Below are 19,803 nucleotides of genomic sequence, written 5' to 3'. Positions count from 1 at the left end.
TTCATTTCTAAGCGAATCAGCTTTTTTAAACAAATTATCCAGCCTGATCTCACCAGGAAACATAAATATTTTATGTTTTGTCAGTTTAGTGGGCAATTGATATGAATTCAATAGTACAAAAATGTAACATTTTTTTAAAGGAGATGTAACATCAAATCTCTCCCCTAAACCCACCCACCATTGGGGGATGAGCAAATTATACTAAACTGTACGAATGAGATCGTACAAATTCATAAATAAGTTCAATAAAAAGTCATATATTAAAGGGTCATGAAGCACCAAAACATTTTTTGAGATGTTGACAGTCATATATATGTCTCACGTTTCTAAAAAACACTATTAGGACATAAATTTCACATAAAAATGAAAATGGGTTGTTTTTGTGTTGTTTAGAGCAAATTTGTTGTTCTGGTTTCAAAATTAATTTTGAAGCAACATCACGGCGATGAGATCATTGTGTAAATTCCAGCGTGGAGATTGGATGTCTGTACCAGCTGATACAGTATGATGTCACTGAGTTTTCAGCACATCTGTTCATTAATTCATGAGAAAGACTTCGAATCAATCAGCGCGCTCTATGGTGAACAAGATGCAAATTTATTAATATGCATGATATAGCATCGAGGACTCCTTTAACCTGTAACAGTGTTCAGAGAGATGCCAGATGCTCACAAACCCCACCACTAAACCCACCCATCATTGGGGGACGAGCAAATTATACTAAACTGTACGAATGAGATCGTATGAATTCCTACAAATTTGGCACTGAGTGAAAAAGTTACTAATTGCTGTAAGATAGCGTTGAATTATCTGAATGAATGATTCACTGAACAGGGACTGCTGGTGATCTTATCTCCTGGTATCATATTTATATAGTCCTCTTTATTTTGGCATAAACCAGACTAATTACAGCACAAAAACACAATAAATTATTATGAATGTGAAGCAAAATAATTAAATGTGTAGCTGAAACTAAAGCTATGTGGTAAATGCTCTCTGAAAATTCTCATTATCTCTACTTTACAGCAATCACAGTATTCAGCTTGTTTTACAGTATGTTGTAATGTATACAGTATGTTGTAATATGACGTGTTTGCATTATGTTAATGCCATTAAAATACAATTCATAACAACTTGAAAATTCTGAAAAGTATAGAACCATTGCACTTATCACTTCCATTGTAGACTCTGTATATGTATCGTTTCTTGCAGTGTTGGTTTCTTGTAATGTTCAACATAGATTTTGATGTCCACCTTTCTCTTCAGGTGACGCGACAGATGCAGGAGCACGAGCAGGACTCAGAGCTGAGGGAGCAGATGTCTGGTTACAAGCGCATGAGACGGCAGCACCAGAAGCAGCTCATGGCCTTAGAAAACAAACTGAAAGGGGAGATGGACGAACACAGGCTGAAACTGGACAAAGAGCTGGAGGCCCAGAGGAACAGCTTTGCTGCTGAGATGGAGAAACTCATGAAGAAAAACCAAGTAACAACAGATAAAGATGTAAATGCACACGAGACATTCAGCACCATATGCATTTCATTTGTTCTGCACTTCTTTCACAAATATGAGGAAGGTGATGGAAAAGTTCACCCGAAAACTGCTCAGAATTTGATAATCCCACTCTTCCTCTTATGTCAATGAAATAATGTCTTTTATAAACAACATGGACAAAAGTATGTGACACCACTTTTTGAGTAACCGATGCCTCAGTTCCAAAACAGTAATCTGTTACGTCATGAACTTTGTCCTGAGAATTGCGTGTTTTCGTTATCTTCAGTTTTAGTTTCTGACATTTTTGTGAACGTTTTGTCTTAAAGGCCAAGTTATTTGCCAACGATGAGAAGAAATTCCATCAGCACATTCAAGCCCAACAGAAGAAAGAGCTTAGCAGCTTCCTGGAGTCACAAAAACGAGAGTACAAGCTACGCAAGGAGCAACTGAAAGAGGTGAACGTGCACTTATTTAAGCTTGGCCTTTGTGTTACTTGACACAGTTCATCATAGAATGGCCTCAATCAATCATGAGATAATTTTCGATGAACAAAGATGATTATACACTGGAAACGGGATGCTAGCTTGTATCACAGTTTCATCAAGCAGAAGTATAAGAATCTAGATCACTTCATCAAGTTTTTTATTTTAAGAATAATTAGTATATAATTAAGTAGTAAATATATAATTATAAACAATATACACTGACCGGTCACTTTATTAGGTACACCTTACTAGTACCGTGTTGGATCCCTTTTGCCTTCAGACTTGCCTTAATCCTTCATCATGGCATAGATTCAACAAAGGACTGGAAAATTCCTTAGAGATTCTGGTCCATATTGACATGATAGCATCACGCAGTTGCTGCAGATTTGTCAGCTGCACATCCATGATGCGAATCTCATATTTCACCACATCCCAAAGGTGCTCTATTGGATTGAGCTCTGGTGACTGGAGGGCATTTGAGTACAGTGAACTCATAGTCATGTTCAAGAAACCGATCTGAGATGATTAGTTTTTTTATGACATGGCGCGTTATCCTGCTGGAAGTAGCCATCAGAAGATGGGTACACTGTGGTCATAAAGGGACGGACATGGTCAGCAGCAACAATAATCAGGTAGGCTGTGGCATTGACATGATGCTCAGTTGGTACAAGAAAATATCCCCCACTCCATTACACCACCACACCAGCCTGAACCGCTGATACAAGGCAGGATGGATCCATGCTTTCATGTTGCTGACGCCAAGTTCTGACCCTACCATCAGACCAGGCAACGTTGTGTGAACCCTGTGTGAATTGTAGCCTCAGTTTCCTGTTCTTAGCTGATAGGAGTGACACCTGGTGTGGTCTTCTGCTGCTGTAGCCCATCCGCCTCAAGGTTCGATGTGTTGTGCGTTCAGAGATGCGCTGTGATTGGTTATTTGAGTTACTGTTGCCTTTCTATTAGCTCGAACCAGTCTGGCAATTCTCCTCTGACCTTTGGCATCAACAAGGCATTTGCGCCCACAGAACTGCCGCACTGGATATTTTCTCTTTTTCAGACCATTCTATGTAAACCCCGTGAAAATCCAAGTAGATCAGCAGTTTCTGAAATACTCAGACCAGCCTTTCTGGCACCAACAACCATGCCACATCAAAGTCATTTAAATCACCTTTCTTCCCCATTCTGATGCTCTGTTTAAACTGTAGCAGATCGCCTTGACCAATGCATTGAGTTGCTGCCATGTGATTGGCTGATTAGAAATTTGCATTGACAAGCAGTTGGACCGGTGTACCTTATAAAGTGGCCAGTGAGTTCCCTATTGCATTTATTTTAATATGGGTCAAAGATGAAAGTGGTTTTCAAGAATCATCCAGTAAAGGTAATACTGTGCTTTATAAATAGTTTGTCCATACATTAAAACTATCATCCATTTTTATCATGATTTATAGAGGACACTAAAATGGCAATAATGTAAGTGTTGTATACTCTATGCTAGAATTCGCCAATTTGTCAGCAAGATTTTATATTTTACACATAATAAAATATTTATTGATGCTTTCTACACTGTTTAGGAGCTGAATGAGAAGCAGTCCACCCCGAAGAAGGAGAAGCAGGAGTTGTTGTCGAAACAGAAGGAGAACTTTCAGAACTACCAGGCAGAGGAGGAAGCAAACCTGCTCCGTCGACAGCGCCAGTACCTGGAACTTGAGTCTCGCCGCTTTAAACGCAGAATCCTCACCGCAAAACACACCGTAGAGCAAGACACACTGCGGGAGGTAATGGTGCTTTCCACATGACATACAAACTGAAATTGAAAATACACCTTATATATTTTTGCTAAATTTACGCATTTAAATAAAAGTTGTGAGGAGCACGCTTAGATAATTAAAGGTACAGATTGTAATTTTTGCCACTAGAGGGCACTTATTCACAACAAACAAAGGCATATTTTGATGATGCCATGAATGAGTGTGGAATCAAGGGAGTTGCTATTTTCATTACATCCTATTGGACACTTGCAGAAATCATGTTCACGGATGAGCTGAAGTACTGTATTTAAAACTTATCATGGTAGTATGAAGCAGAGTAAAGCTGAAAGCCGTCAAAGTGAAACAAGAGTGCTGATGAAAGACAAGCATGACTTGCCATGAAAGCAAAGAAACTTTTATTATGCCACAGTCAATTGCTTCCTGTTCTAAAAACTAATACCCACAATTCTTTGGATTTTTTTAAACAAATATCTGTAAACTTGAAGTATATTTTTATTGAAATATTGGTTAAAATTCAAATACAGTTGAGTGGACATTCTCTGCATGAGATAAATAGGCTGCTCCGCCTCTCTTTAACCATATTTAAAGGAACATTTTAAGTCCCGTGCACAGAAACAAATCTCTAAACTACAGAAGTCAGACTCTGTAAGTGCTAAAGGCTTAGAGAGGGACTGTCTTATTTTTAGAAACTGTCTTTGGCAGATGTTTTGAAGCAGAGAGTATATTATCATCATCAATAATGCTTAAAATTTAACCATATTGAATTGCTGGCTTTTAGTTTCACTTTAACATGCATTTTACAAGATAAAGACACTCCCTTGACAGAAATTACAGTCAAGCTCTTTGCCATGCAGACTAACTTACAGTATCATATATAAGTCAAGCTGGAATAAAGGTGTTTACAAAATAATGTCAAATATTCCATAGACTGGTTTTTACCTAGAAGCTCAAATAATTATTCCTGATGCAAAGTGATGCCGTTTGTTAATCATATTAATATTGGCAAAAAGCAGTTAACCTGTTGATTTAAACACTGTTATATTGTGAACTACTTTAAATAAAAGTAAATGTTAGTCAGAATTGAGTAATAATAACATTTTGTGTTTTGTTTTGCCAAGTGAAATAATTGCTTATAATATTTACCCTCCTTCCAGTGTTTACTTATGATTCAAATTCATTTAGGTTTTTATTATTAATGTTATGAACTAATTGTCATGTTTCATTTGTCATTTGCTGTTTTACAAGTCATTTAGTTCTATCATTTTTATCATTAATATTTTATCATTATCATTTTTATGTAATCTCATGTAAGTTGTATGTATATAGCACTTTTATTGTGTATGCCCATACACCCAAAGTGCTTCATAATCATGAGGATTCTCTCCACACCACCACCAGTGTGCAGCATCCACTTGGATGATGCAACAGCAGCCACAGGACAACGGCGCCAGTGAGCTCACTTAGGGCTGGGCGATTTGGCCTAAAATCAAAATCTTGATTAATTGAATATTTTTTACTTGATTACAATTAATGAACTGTTATTTTATTTATTTATTTTATGTTTTGCATCTCAATAGTTCACTGACAGGTTTTGAGATTTTTGGAATGAAAGGTGCAAGGAAACACACTCTATCTACTATGATTACGTATTGAACATCAACGTTGAACAGCTAAAATTAAAACACACACTGCCTAAAACCAACAGTGACTTATATTTGATAAAAGTGAAAATAAATAACTTGCATTTTTTGGAACAAAATTAAATATTTTCAATGTTTTTCATATTAAAAGTAGAAAATAAGCCTCTAAATAAAATAATATTGTATGTCCTGTAAATAATATTTTAAACAGTGCATTTCTTGCATCTTCTGTAAACAAATATTTTAATGTAAACAATAATTTTATTGTGAAAAGTATGGCGTCTCAGGGCATCTTTGTTGCAGCTTCCAATAATCTTCATAGTGCAAACGTGCGGCGTGTAGTTACATTTTTTTGTGAGGTGCATGGGTATGCGACCATGCACAGGCTACGCTGGACCACACCCATGCATTGGACGCAGAAGTTTAAATAAGCCTTAACAGAGTGGGTCACGTAGGGAAAGTAATTGGAAAAAATTGACTTGAAAAAATTGAATCGATTTATAGGTTCTGAAAGTCGATTTTGATTTCTTTTTGATTAATCGGCCAGCTCTACACTCACTACACACCAGCTATGGGGGAGTGGAGAGACTGTGATTAAAGCCAATTTGGTAGATGGGGATGATTAAGAGGCCATGATGGGTAAGGGCAGATGGAGTGAATTTGGTAAGGACACCGGGGTTACACCCCTACTCTTTAAGAGATGTGCTATGATTTTTAATGACAACAGAGAGTCATGACCTCAGTTTAACGTCACATTTGATTTTTATACCAGTAATGTGTTGCAGATTGCTAATGCAAACAACAGTAAGCTATTTAAACGATGAGGAGCAAACTCAATGGCTGCTGGGGCGACATATGGACATGGAAGCATATTAAATCAGACCCATCAGCCTGTGCACCCAATAAAGTTTCATGATAAAACTTTCTATTTATTTTAGGTTTTTATTGTTTTTGAATTTTATTTAAAAATCAAAACAAAAAGACTGACACAGATTTTCTTGTTCCAGGAGATAAATAAGCGGCAGACACAAAAGGATCTGGAGCATGCCATGCTGCTGCGCCATCATGAGTCCATGCAGGAGCTGGAGGTCAGGCAACTGGGCACCATCCATAAGATGCGCAACGAACTGATCCGCTTACAGCATCAGACTGAGCTCACCAACCAGCTGGAGTACAACAAGCGCAGAGAGCGAGAGCTACGCCGCAAACACGTCATGGAGGTTCGGCAGCAGCCCAAGAGCCTTAAGGTGCGTTTCCTATAAGTCTTTGCTTGTTTTTATAGTGTACACTAGCTAGCACATACAGGCTATTTTGGTTGTGTCAGTAAGCCTTTCCTCCTCCTCGGCCAGTCTAAAGAGCTGCAGATCAAGAAGCAGTTCCAGGACACGTGTAAGATCCAGACAAGGCAGTATAAAGCCCTGCGCAACCACCTGCTGGAAACTACACCCAAGTCTGACCACAAGGCTGTGCTGAAGAGGCTGAAGGAGGAGCAGACGCGCAAATTAGCCATCCTTGCTGAGCAGTATGATCATTCCATCAATGACATGCTCTCCACACAAGCTGTGAGTGACCTTTCGTCTCTTCCAATCAAAAGAGTTTTAAGCAATCACAGTTTACTCACTGCATTCACTGTAATACATGGGAGAAATTGTTTTTATAATTCCAATGTGGATTTTGTGCACACATTTTAAAGAAACTGTTATTTATTTTTTTTGTTAAAATTATATATTTTTTGTTAAAAATAAAGACTAGTAACATTTAAAAAAAATAATAATAATAATTTAAAGGGCACCTATTTTACCCCTTTTACAAGATGTAAGATAAGCCTTTGATGTCTCCAGAATGTGTCTGTTAAGTTTCAGCTCAAAATAGCCATCAGATAATTTATTATAGCCTCCAGAATCTGCCAAATTTGCTGTCTGAGTATACTGTGTGTCTGCGTCCTATTATGCGTTAAGTCAGATAAACAGCAGTCAGTGACAGACAGATTCGGATGAAGCTGAAATACAGCTCATTAGTCAAAAATACCAAGTAAGTTTATTTCATGTATTTGAGGTGGAGTTTATTCAAGCCTTTCTGAAATGATGAGTCACACACAAATGCCATTTGCAGCATACACACATATGTGCATGTTTACTGACACCATGCGGCCATGATGATTATAGCGGTTAAGAATTAGATAGCGATTTTACAGTCTTTATTACAAACATGCTCTGTTTTAAAAACAAAATGTTTTAAACTTACAAGACTTAAAAATATCAGTGAGAGTTGTAACAAGTATTTTAATCCCAGTTTATTTACAAAAAAATAAATTCTGTGGATGTGTGTACATTTTAGTAGACAAAAATGGCGTCTGTCATTCAATTCAGTGGGATGGGGAAACTGCACTCATATGTCAAGTTGCGGTGGGCCTCAAGATGACTGGGTTTTGTGTCCTATTTTAACATCAGGAAATTTGAAAAAAGAGATTAGTTGTTTCTTTCACTCCAATATGACAGTGGACACTATACCTACATACAGTTCTGTCCAAACAGCTTACAAAAGTTGATTTTCATGATAGGTACCCTTTGACTGCCCCTCTACCAAACAGTTGACTATGTTTTTACTGTTTTAAATAATGACTGTTAAAGTCATTTAGAGAATGGCTGTTTTAAATAATGGCTTATACACACAGCATTGGTTTTATTGTGAAAAAACAACAACTAAGTCATGTTAAATGAGACTCTGAAATATTTTATGGCATACTTCAAATTATAAAGATAATTTAGTATTCAAAAATGTTTTATTTTGAATATTTTTTTATAACAAATTGCTCTTACATGTCATATTTTCAGATTATTCATAGTATATGTATTAAGTCTGGTACTTTTACCATAAAGCGGCATATCAACCATTTGGTAGAGGGTGATATTTTAGAAATTATGGGATGTGTTGGAAAAAAAGTGCATTGTGTGTGTTAACTAGCGACATTAGGAGTTGCAATCCAAACATTTTTTTTCTTGGTGGGGCAGTTAAAGGGTTAAAAGAATCCTTAAATGTAATGACTAGTATACAATATGTCCATAGCACCATCTCAGATAGAGCTGTCATGGTAGGGAAATTTATATATACGCATATATATATGAATGTAAACGTATTCATTGACAGTATTAGTTTGAGCCATTGTTATTAGGGAAAAACATAGCTTTGAATGTCTAATCAGAATCAAGTATTCCAGACAGCCGTTGCTGCAGTTTCTTTCTTTTGCAGTTGGCTTGTCAGTAATGTGGTATTGTAATATTGCAGTTATCATGACAGCCCTAATTTGTGTTGCACAACCTGTATAGACCATTTTGAGGGATATAAACAAAAACAATGGACCCAACGTATTTTCTGTTTTGCATTTTTCATTTCTATAGCTTCCGAGAATCTAAAAAGAGCCACATGTTGATAAACAATGGAATGATAGCTGTTTTAGCATTAAGTTATGATGAAATAGTTTGATAACAAGAAGGAAATGTTCATGGGCAAATGACATGACCACATTAAAATGGTCCATAAAGATGACCATCCCAATTGCATGCTTCAAACAAATGGCAACAAAGAAGCAAAATTACAGACTGCATGTTTAAATATAATTCCACCTCCCATCATGCTTCTCAGCTGCGTCTGGATGAGGCACAGGAGGCCGAATGTCAGGTGCTAAAAATGCAGCTGCAGCAGGAGCTGGAGTTGCTGAACGCCTATCAGAGCAAGATCAAGATGCAGACAGATGCGCAGCACGAGCGGGAAAGGAAAGAGCTGGAGCAGAGGGTTTCACTGAGGAGAGCTCTTCTCGAACAGAAGGTACTATACAAACACAAGCAGCTAATAACTACTGTAACACTGCAGGGACAGAATTTTGACATCCTAGAGGGAGAATTATATGAACATTCATCTCATCAAAATTGAGCATTTTTGCTTTGTTTCTTAATTTCACATATAGATATTAGAATGGTACATCATATTGAGCAATAAGTTGTATATTGCTATTAAGGACCGTCCATTTAAAAAACCTGGACTAAGGCTGAAAAAAATTTACTTGATTTACTAAAAAGGACAACTTGGAGAAGTGCATTACGTTTTAAAAAGGCATGAGGTTGAGTGTGATGTGGGCATGGCAGCCTGGGCGTTGCACTGGACTGATCCATGCCGCACGTCATACTTTTTTTAATGCATCACAAAGCAACTGACACACTATACACTTCAAGACTGATCTTATAACTTCCTTCTCAAATTATTATTAATTCTGTTGTTCTATCACTATTATTATTATTATTATTACTATTATTATTATTATCAGCATGAGCATATTATAGTTATCACATTTATTTGTCCACCTCTTGATCTTTCATACTTTTTATTATTATTATTATTGTATGTATGTATGTATGTATGTATGTATGTATGTATTTTTTTTTCTTTTCTTTTTTTTTCCTTGTTATTCTTCTTATTAATATCATCATTTGTCCTCTTCCTGATTTCCCAACCTCCCCTCACCTCCTCACTATTATCATTAATATTATTACTTCTACTTTTATTACCATTATTATTACTGTTCTCACTTGTCCTCCTGTTATCCCCTCATTATCATTATAATAAGTATTTCTACCATCGTCATTATTCAGGTTGCTGTCATTGTTGTTGTAGTAGTAATAGTAGCAGTCATTGTAGTAGTAGTAGTAGTAGTAGTAGTAGTGAATGTAGTTGTGGTTGTAGTAGTATCAGTAGCAGTAGACATCATTGGGGTAGTAGTAACAGTTAGTAGATGATGTTGTAGTAGTCGTCGTTGGTGTAGTAGTATCAGAAGTAGTAGATGTTGTAGTAGCAGTCATTTTTGTAGTAGTAGTAGTAGTGGTAGATGTTTTTGTAGTATCAGTTATAGTAGTAGTAGTCGTTGTGGCTGTAGTAGCAGAAGTAGTTGTTGTAACATTAGTAATTGTAGTTGGTGTAGTACTTGTAATTATTCTTATTGTTGTTGTCAGCCATTATTACTGCTGTCTTTTCTTTTTTCTGTCATAATTACTATTATTATGTTACTATCATTGCTGTCACTCCTTACCACCGATTTTTTTTTTTTTTCTGTCAAATTTATTTATATCTACGTTATTTGCTTAATTTATTGACTGGTATACATGTTGTTTGTGTGTGCGTGTGCGTGTGCGTGTGCGTGTGTGTGTGTGTGTGTGTGTGATGCAGACACAGACAATTCGGTATCAGTTCATTATTAGATCATCACTGGTTATTACGTACTGATGTCATTTATCTCATATGCACTATGTCATGGTAAAATACTATTTGAACGAGGCGAATGCAAGTAATTAAAATGCTCCAACTACTTAAAAAGCAGACAACTGTGCACAATTCACTACATGTGAGTTTGCTGGACTTTCTTTCACTGACACTAAAGTACAGCAGAAGACACTATTTCACTGCTAGGGAGAAAATGAAAGCTCTCTCTCTTTCTCACTTTGGACCTTTGAACTGCTGGCAAGTTTGTAAGGTCATTTTTCTTCTCCTCTATCACTGTTAAAGCGATACTTGTGGAATACAATGTGTGTGAATACAATGACCAGTCATAGGGATGTAAGAGCACGCTCTACAATGCTCAGAAAGAAAGTGGGATAATATTTAGTTTATTTGCTTTAAATGCTCAGGTTGTCTTCTGTGATTCGATTTGAGTTTTGTTTGAAACATTCAAAAAGAGTTTTTTTCTTTGAGAAGGTCAAATTAAAGGTGTAGTTCATATATCTGACTGCTATTTTACAGACTATAGCTTTTACAGCAACATTACACAGTTTTGTAAATGGTTACAAATGAAAACTGGGCATCATACAATGAATGACTGAGGGTCACTATTAAGCAGGTTACACACCAGAAGCGCCGCGATACGGCACGCACATGACATTTGAAAGTCTCGCACACCAGACGCGCACATTTGCATAATATTTAACATGAAACTAATCAGATGGCGCTCTGTGGCGCGGCAGGAATATGAACAGTGTCCTGAGTCGTGACTGGGCGCCGTGGACTGCCGCCGACTTGCGGCGCTGGTGTGTGTACCCTGATATAGAAACCTATGTTTAGAATTCTCAAATGCATGGCGCTGCGCGTCACCGAGCAGCGCTTCTGGTGTGCAACCTGCTTTAGAATGTTTTGAACACAATAAGCTCATGCAGCAGCTTGTGCCTCATTACTAGTAATACATATAGCAAATATAAACAATGTGTGATTCATTTATAATTGAGTAGATGATTTATATTTATGTGCACATTTAAAATTTGCCTAATTCACAACAGTCTATACTTCTGCATTGAGTGATCACCGGGACCCATGGCGCCTGCCTTGCATATAGCCGTGAGTTTAAACTTCTGGATTGCTCAACCCTGTTCCTGGAGATCTTCCTTCCTGCAGACTTCAGCTGCAATCTTGATCAAACACACCTCTCTTTAATTACCAAGTGCTCCTTCAGATTCTATTGAGTTAGTTTAGTGGTGTCTGATTTGGAGTTGAAGCTGAAGTCTGCAGAAATGTAGATCTCCAGGAACAGGGTTGAGCACTCCAGTTCTAAGGTGCAAGTACTTTATTAAATAAGAAAAACAATTGCAAATTCCATTTTTTAAAATATATTTGGCACCGATTTCGTTCTGTTTGGCTCCATTGAATGAAAATGAATTTATTTGAACTTCCAAATTATTTATTTCCATTTCCAAATGTTTTATATCACAGTTTGCATCTTTGAATGGAAACAGCTATTGACTGCCCAATTACGTCACATAAAATTAATTGTTAACGGCATTTAACTTTTGCGTTTATGAGTCATTTTCATATGTTGCTGAACGCCACTCTTAAATGCCACAGCTAGAGACTTAGTCATTCTAGAGTTCCTACTGTCTATGGCAGTGTTTCTCAACCACATTCCTGGTGCACCACCAGTTCTGCACATTTTTCATGTCTCCTTAACCAAACATACCTGATTCAGATCATCTGCTCATTAGCAGAGACTGAAAGACCTGTAATGGGTGTAACAGACAACATGCAGTGTCGGTGGTCCTCCGGGAACGTGGTTGAGAAACACTGGTCTATGGTATGGTATGGTCTAGATTTTTAGGGGACCAACCTGGTGAGCAAAACAGAGTTCCCATAAAACCTGTTGCAAACCCTCTTATCCCTGCAGCAGCTAATAAGTGTGAATGCCTTCATCCAGAGAGTGTTACCTGACTGGTTTTGTCTTTTGCTCAGATTGAAGAGGAGATGGTTGCCCTGCAGAACGAGCGCTCTGAACGCATCCGCAGTCTATTAGAGAAGCAGGCCAGGGAGATCGAGGCATTTGACTCTGAGAGCATGCGTCTGGGCTTCAGCAACATGATGCTCACCAGCCTGTTCTCGTCTGACAGCCACAGCAACAGCTTTCCGGGGGCTCAGAGTAACTGGGGCTCCCAGCACCACCACCATCACCATCCAAGCCACAGCGGTTCAGTCCAGCAGCCCTGGGGTCACGGTCTGCCTCCAGGAGGACCACCTCCATGGGGGCACCACGGGTCTGGAGGCAGCCAGCGCTCTAGTGGGGGAAGCAGCGGGCAGAGGAACAGTCCCCCGGGGGGACGGCGGGGCACCTCAGGTGGCCGCAGTGAGCAGGCAATGAGCAGGAGCTCCAGCATCGCCTCTCAGATTTCCAATGGCTCGCACCTGTCCTTCACGTAAGACCACACGCTGCTCTCCCACAACACCCTTGATCGATCGAGAATGCCATGGGGGAAGGGATAAAGGGGCACCCTGGTCATTACTTTAGTTTTACACCCATTCCTTTAATTCTTGTCCTCGAAATATGTATTTTGTACACATGGCAAGCACAAACCGCATCCATCATAGTTCCAGTTCTAAGAATGTCAGCCAGATAGACAATTACACTGAAAGTATTCTGGCCAAATGCATCAAAGTTCAGCTTGAATATCAGGAGATGTCTTTGCAGTGATGAGGAAAGGTTTTGAATTCAGAGAAGATTTTAGAGAGTGTTAGATTGACTTGAATGAACATGTGAATGGTGTGCGCATGAGCTCTCACAGGTGAGACAGTATGCAAATTTTAATGCAGTGGGGTTTTATCATGGTCTTAGCAGGTTGTGTTGATTGCAGAGAGTGGGAGATGAATGCTGATTATTTCTTTAAACTTGAGCTTTTCAGTAGAATGCGTAGATCTATTGTTGAAGATAGAAAGATGGTTTAAAGCAGTGTTTCTCAACCACATTCCTGGAGAACCACCAGTTCTGCACATTTTCAATGTTTCCTTAACCAAACACACCTGATTGGGATCATCAGCTTATTAGCAGAGACTGAACGACCTGTAATGGGTGTGAAAGACAAAGGAGACATCCAAAACCTGCAGTGTTGGTGGTCATCCAGAAACACTGGTTAAAAGCAGGGTTCCCCAAACTCTGTCATGGAGGGCTGGTGTCCACCAAAGTTTAGTTCCAACCCTGATCAGACACACCTGGGCTAGCTAATCAAACTTTTCTAGACTTGCTAGAAACATCCGTGCAGCTGTGTTGAGGCAAGTTGGAGCTAAAATCTGCAAGACACCGGCCCTCCAGGACCGAGTTTGGGCACCTTTGGTATAAAAGTTTGATAGCAGAATGTGAAACTTTCAATCTTTACAGTGCACTTGATTGTATAGTTTAGTATTTTATAAACTGCACGCACTAATGTTTAACGTGTTGATAATAACAGTATGCTCTTTTTGTGCCAGAACAAATTTAAACTGTGAAATACCAAGATTTCTTTTAGGATTGTCATTTAGATTTTTTTATTTTGCTGTGCACTTCCATTCTTCCATAGCCAAAAATGGTATGTAGAGCAAGATGCCAATTTGCTTTCTGAAAACTCTTATAATAAGTGTATTAACAGATTTGTTATTTTTTATTGGCCAAAAGGACAGATGGTGATGAAGTACTTGATTGATGTGACTTACAGTTGTGGAGGAACCTGACAAGTAGGGCTGCGTTAGACTGAACGACACTTAAAAATAGGGTTTGCTATATGAATGTACATGAGCGTTAAAGCATGTTGGCACAGGAGAACATCCCTCCTAGAAAACAGTAGAAGCCATTGATGTTATTGTTTTATGTTTTAGTCTTGATTTAGTGATGCCAAAGTTAACAAACACAACTATGCAAAAGGAGAATAGCCTCTCTCATGTTCACACCGCTTAACATCACAGAAAAGCACTTTACCATCCGTTTCTACTCTTATTTGGTCACGTACAGTAGAAGCAGATCCGATGGACCTCGGTGCCTCTTCCTCCTCTTTCCCAGGCTGGGTTCAACAGGAGTGTGTTGTGTGGAGGTCTGGTCTGGGTTGGCTTGAGACCGCTGAATGTTTTTGCTGTATGGGTGGGTGCCGCTGATGACGTCCCCGCAATGCCTTCGTTTCTTCCATGCCCACCCCAGAGCTCCAGTGAGCGCCGGCCACCCTCAAACCCAACAATTATCATAGCATGTAGAAATAAAGTGATTTGAAGATGCAACAGAACAGGTTAGTTGTCATATAAAACATTATGGTGGAAGGGTATACAGTCAGGAGAGCGCTTTAAGTGAGATGTACAGTAAAACATGTGTATATTGTATATTTAGAAATCTAAAGAAATGGAAATCAAGATAAACACCCAAGTTTAAAACTACACTAAAACTGAATTGCTTGAATGTGAAGATGAAAGAAAAAAAAAACTTGGTGTCTAATATTGATTATTTAAAAAGAGGAAAAAAGTTATATATAGAGAGAGATAATTATTCTCAGAGGTGTTAAGCGAAGCCCAAAAAAAATAGTTTATTCCCCCCGCAATTAGACTCATGAATGATATCACTCTTTATATGGATGTTTCCATCATCCTCTCTTTGCTTGTTGCTCTTCTTGCATTCAAAAGTATGAATTACCATATTCACTAGTGCCAGTACTCATGTTCTGTTATCTGTGAACCAGCAGTGAACTTTCATCTTCTAAAACATAAATGCCATGGGTTTTCTTTCAGTTTCATTAAAAATAAATAAATAAATCGCCATCATGCTTGTTATTGAATGGCTTCAAAAATATTTTCCAGGAAAAGGAATTCCAGTTCAGAATATCACTGCTATCTGTATGATCTATCATCTCTGAACACTATTTTGGCACACTTCTGATACATGCAAACCATTGCAGTTTTCATGAAGTTGCCAGTGTGACTAAAGAAATAAAACTGAGCCAATGTGTAGCCAATCCTATAGATTTGGGCCAAATGTAACAAATTAACATGAGGTCATTGACCCTGGCTAATTCATATCACTTGCCAATTATTTAATCACATTCAGTTCTCTAATGGAATCACTGGACCAGAGGAACAGCCATAGACTCATAATGTGATCTTTTTGACATCGAGTTTACTCTCTCATGCAGGGTCATGCAGTATTTTCTGAAGGAAACAAGGTATACACTGACATAAGAGAATAGATTCTTTGAAAGCTCTTAGCATCCTTGTTTTAATGACCCTTTTGATAAGTGTGAAAACAACAGGATGAATAATAATCAAGAAAGGTGGTACATCTCTGTACAGTGCATTTACCAGTATTTTTTTTTTTTCATGGTTGTCTTGTTTTTCCTGCTTCAACATTACCATAGCAATCCATATATAACCTGTATTAAAATGTACAGATTGTGAAAAACTGAATGTTGGAGAGATTACAAAAATGATGGCTATTCGTAACAAAAACACTTACAAGTGATTTAAGATGCAAAAATGAAAAAAAAAAAAAACTTAATGGGACAAATGTAATGTTTTGTTTGTAATTACTCCTTTTGTTGGCAGAGGGCTACGGGACAAAGAAATCAACTGTAATAAAGTAATTTTAGTATATATTCATTGTCGTTTGTATGTTTTAATACATGTTTGTCCATTGTAATACGACGATTGATGTTGACATAATTAACACCTTTGATTCTTCTGAAAATTTGAATTCAGATGCTGAACATTTGGCATGGGGCTCATTATTCTTCTATCATGTTTACTGGGGGGAAAACATCTTGGCCAATTGACTCCAGGTGATTAGTTTGTGCAAAGAAAATAGGATTGCTAACTATAGCATCTAATGGTATAGACCAGGGGTGTCCAAACTCTTTTCTGGAGGGCCAGTGTCCTGCAAAGTTTAGTTTCAACCCTAATCAAACACGCCTGGGCTACCTAATCAAGCTCTTACTAGGCTTTCTTGAAACATCCTTGCAGGTGTGTTGAGGCAAGTTGGAGCTAAAATCTGCAGGACACCGGCCCTCCCGGACCAAGTATGGACACCCCTGGTATAGATTAAGCTGTTGGCTTAATTAAGCCCCTTACGCATCCTTTCTGTGAATCATTATTTCTTGTTCCCTTCTTTTTAATCTATAACTTGTGGTTGCCTTGAATATGTTCTGTGCATTATGGTAGGATGTTGAACATTAGCAGAAAAGTAGGATCTGAGGGCACTACATGCTTCTCTCACTTAGCGGGTGTAGGATCTGTTCCAAGTAAAAACCTCCTGGTCCTCTTCGAAGATATCAGAGGGAGTTGAGACCTGCCGTCTTCGTGAACTTAAGATTGCTCTTTCTTTTCGGAGCAAGGTTGACCTCCTCCTCCTGGAAAAGACTGCACTTGCACTATGCGTCAGGCCCTGGCTGCCAAAGTGTGTAGGAACATCTTTTAACCCTTTCTTCTCTTCTACCCCAAAGAAATCTGCAACTATTCTGAAGTATTCCAACACCACAGAATGACTCCAGGATTTAGCACCTCCACGTCCATCCTCATTCATGAAGCCGCAGTGGCCTCCCTGTTCCGTCAAGGCCAGCAGGAAGTAAGGGCTGTTATGAAACAGCGTCTCCGGTACAGTGTAGACTGGTGGAAGAAGAGGATCATCTTGGCTACACAAGCATAGCACTGGCACTGCCACTTCGTCCGCATCTCGCAAAGGCTCATTCTTTTCCCAGTAACTTGTCCAGTCAGGCTTCTGAGATAATCTTGAATAGTCCATAGAGCCTGACAAACTGTGATCAAGCTGCTTGGTAGCACAGAACATGAGCTCTTCCATGTCTCGCAAGGAGCTGCAGTGTAGAATTTTTGCTACATCCATCACACAGCTCAAAGCAGTGGCGTACCTTTGGAAAAGTCAAATGTTTATAATCAGAGACTTTGAATCCTAATTGCCCTTTTCATACAAGTCTCAGTCCATTAAATTCTTGTACTCTTACCTTAACAAGATTCATTTCACCCCAAACTAAAATATTACACCCTCATTTTGATACAAGCCCCATAGTTTGCATTGACACTTCATTCAGATTGCATCTTTGACCAGGCACATGCTACAACGTACGAACAAACGACAATTTACCTTTGCTTTTTAGTTCAAGTGGAAATCAGGGTTACAATTGTGTAGTGTGGGGGGCATCTTACAAAAATTGAGTTGAATTGATCCTGTCAACCTTCAAAAATATCCATATAGGACTATAAAAATTATGACTTTCATGCAAGTTAAATTGACACTCACATGGTCTAATAACATGGGATGTCTCTTTAAGTGCAGGAGGATCCAATTTTACTACTTTTTAACAAGACACAGGTAATACATTCATGCATTTCTAGAGATGATTTGATTAAGTGATATAATTAACCAGTTCTTGTACAGCAGTCTAGAATTCTCATGCAAAGATCAGTCTACATGTACAGTATGGGTGCGATCAGCTACCTGTTTACTTGAAGCTTGCGGTAGATAAGGTCTATCCAGTGGTACAGCCAAGGAGGCTTGTTTTCAAACCACAGTTGTCCATGGAAAACAGGAGATATGCAAGCAGCTGCCGTAAGGTAGGAAGAAGAGCCACATTCCCCAAGATATGACAGGAGCAACCCAGATCCTGAGCCCTCACTTACTGCAAACAAAGTTGAAGATGGATGATGACTTCGCAAGTAAGCCACTGCTTGGACCAGATCGGAGGGATTTCCAAACCCTTGGTAGTGTGGAGTGGTTAGTGGGCAACCACCATGACCGCGACGATGGAACACCACTGGATAGAAACCCTCTTGCAAAGCCTGGCTGCACAGTCTGAGCAAGTGCGGCGTTACTCTGCCCAGGGCATTGGGAATTATAATAACAATAGCCAGATTTCTTGAGAGACCTCCAAAAGCTGCTCCACCAAGATGATGATGATTCTTTTTAGACTCTGCTTGGTGGTCTGGTAGAGACACAGCCCAGTCCATGGCTACAATACCCCCATCCTTTAGAAGAAGGTTATCCCTGGTAAAGCGAACACCTGCTTTCAGTTCAGCACCTTCCTTTGTGGGCCACAGGAGATCGGTGATTATCTGACGATGAGGGTCAGCATGAGGCCACTTTGCCAGTGGAGGATGCGACAAAGCTTGGCAGTGTTTCTTCAGGTGGTTGGCAAGGGCTGTGGGTTTACAGATCAATCTGATCCCATTCTGACATTCTCCTATGTCTTCTGACACTGTAAGGTATGGCAGTTTCAGAAGTCTACAGGCCATAATCCACATACAGCGGCCCAACTGTTGAACAGTACTGTCTGCTAGATGACAAATCCAGGTCCATCTAAGCAAAAGCTTTAGCAGGACCAGCAGCAGAGAAGGTAGCAAGTAGATAAAGAAGACGCACATTGCTCCCAAATCTGTAACCTTCAGGCTTCCAGTAGCACAATGAGCAAATGGAAAACCTCAAAGATCTTTAAACCAAATGTTATGTTCTAGCACATTGCACCACCTCCCCTACCCATTGCAAACAAATGTGCTCCCCCTCCTTTAGAAATCATTAACAGTAGCTATAGGAAGTAGTCTAATAGCAATCAAATGGAACTAATTTCAGTTTTGCCACTTGAATGTACAAGAATCAAGCCGTTTTCTCATTTACTGCCATCAGAATCCACTTCAAGTGTTGTGGCGATGAAACACATTGATCATTAACAGCTCACCATCTGAATAGGTGAGAGACCTTGAGGATATTGCACCCAAACTAGTACCCTTTGTTCCTGGGTTGTTTATGTAATAGAAATGTGCTAGTTGTATGATCCTGTGACTAAAAGAGAACTTAAAATGTATTATAAGTGTCTAGAAATGAATTATCTAGTCACAGGGAGAATAGTTACTTGTGAATGTCTGCATTTTTATGAGTGTCAATGTATGCATCAGAGGCAGCTCTTTTTTTTGTACAAAAAGGTTTTTTATTCAAACCATAATACTCACAAAGTATCCTCTACAAACACAAAACAATGTCTTTGGTTTTTCATATTTTGCTCTTTTTCTGTTTTTTTTTTCTAGAATATTTACATTTTGTAATGTTAAACAAGCCACATGAGTTTTAAATGTGTTGGTCAAAGCTGGAAAGGCAGAGATGTGTGA

At 38.8% G+C, this 19,803-nt stretch overlaps 2 protein-coding genes across 2 annotated transcripts in view; one reads left to right on the top strand and one right to left on the bottom strand.

Moving 5' to 3' along the window:
* The window catches only part of taok1b (TAO kinase 1b), a 53,455-nt gene extending 37,168 nt beyond the window's left edge, over positions 1 to 16,287 (top strand). The window contains exons 14-20 of the mRNA XM_056445803.1: positions 1,267 to 1,503; positions 1,821 to 1,949; positions 3,551 to 3,754; positions 6,396 to 6,635; positions 6,738 to 6,950; positions 9,031 to 9,213; positions 12,649 to 16,287. Coding sequence (XP_056301778.1) covers positions 1,267 to 1,503; positions 1,821 to 1,949; positions 3,551 to 3,754; positions 6,396 to 6,635; positions 6,738 to 6,950; positions 9,031 to 9,213; positions 12,649 to 13,110 — 1,668 coding nt within the window. The 3' untranslated portion in view covers positions 13,111 to 16,287. The remainder of the gene's footprint in view (positions 1 to 1,266; positions 1,504 to 1,820; positions 1,950 to 3,550; positions 3,755 to 6,395; positions 6,636 to 6,737; positions 6,951 to 9,030; positions 9,214 to 12,648) is intronic.
* LOC130214225 (protein ABHD15) lies at positions 16,281 to 19,096 on the bottom strand. Its single transcript, XM_056445804.1, has 2 exons — positions 18,143 to 19,096; positions 16,281 to 17,555 (listed from the first exon to the last, which is right to left on the bottom strand). The coding sequence occupies exons 1-2, from the start codon at positions 19,063 to 19,065 to the stop codon at positions 16,907 to 16,909; spliced, it is 1,572 nt and encodes a 523-aa protein (XP_056301779.1). The 5' UTR covers positions 19,066 to 19,096; the 3' UTR covers positions 16,281 to 16,906.
* Between the last annotated feature and the right edge of the window lie 707 nt (positions 19,097 to 19,803).

The sequence above is a fragment of the Danio aesculapii genome, chromosome 21 (assembly GCF_903798145.1).
Source record: "Danio aesculapii chromosome 21, fDanAes4.1, whole genome shotgun sequence".
Taxonomy (NCBI): Eukaryota; Metazoa; Chordata; class Actinopteri; order Cypriniformes; family Danionidae; genus Danio; species Danio aesculapii.
The sequence above is the reverse complement of the archived record's forward strand: the minus strand, read 5'-3'. Positions and strand labels throughout refer to the sequence as shown.

What these genes read in the sequence shown, in the direction of transcription:
- LOC130214225 (XM_056445804.1), bottom strand. Translation starts at nt 19,065, where the DNA reads ATGTGCGTCTTCTTTATCTACTTGCTACCTTCTCTGCTGCTGGTCCTG. An exon ending in CGCAAGCTTCAAGTAAACAG is followed by an intron (nt 17,556 to 18,142) that starts GTAGCTGATCGC and finishes ACTTTTCCAAAG; the next exon opens with GTACGCCACTGCTTTGAGCT.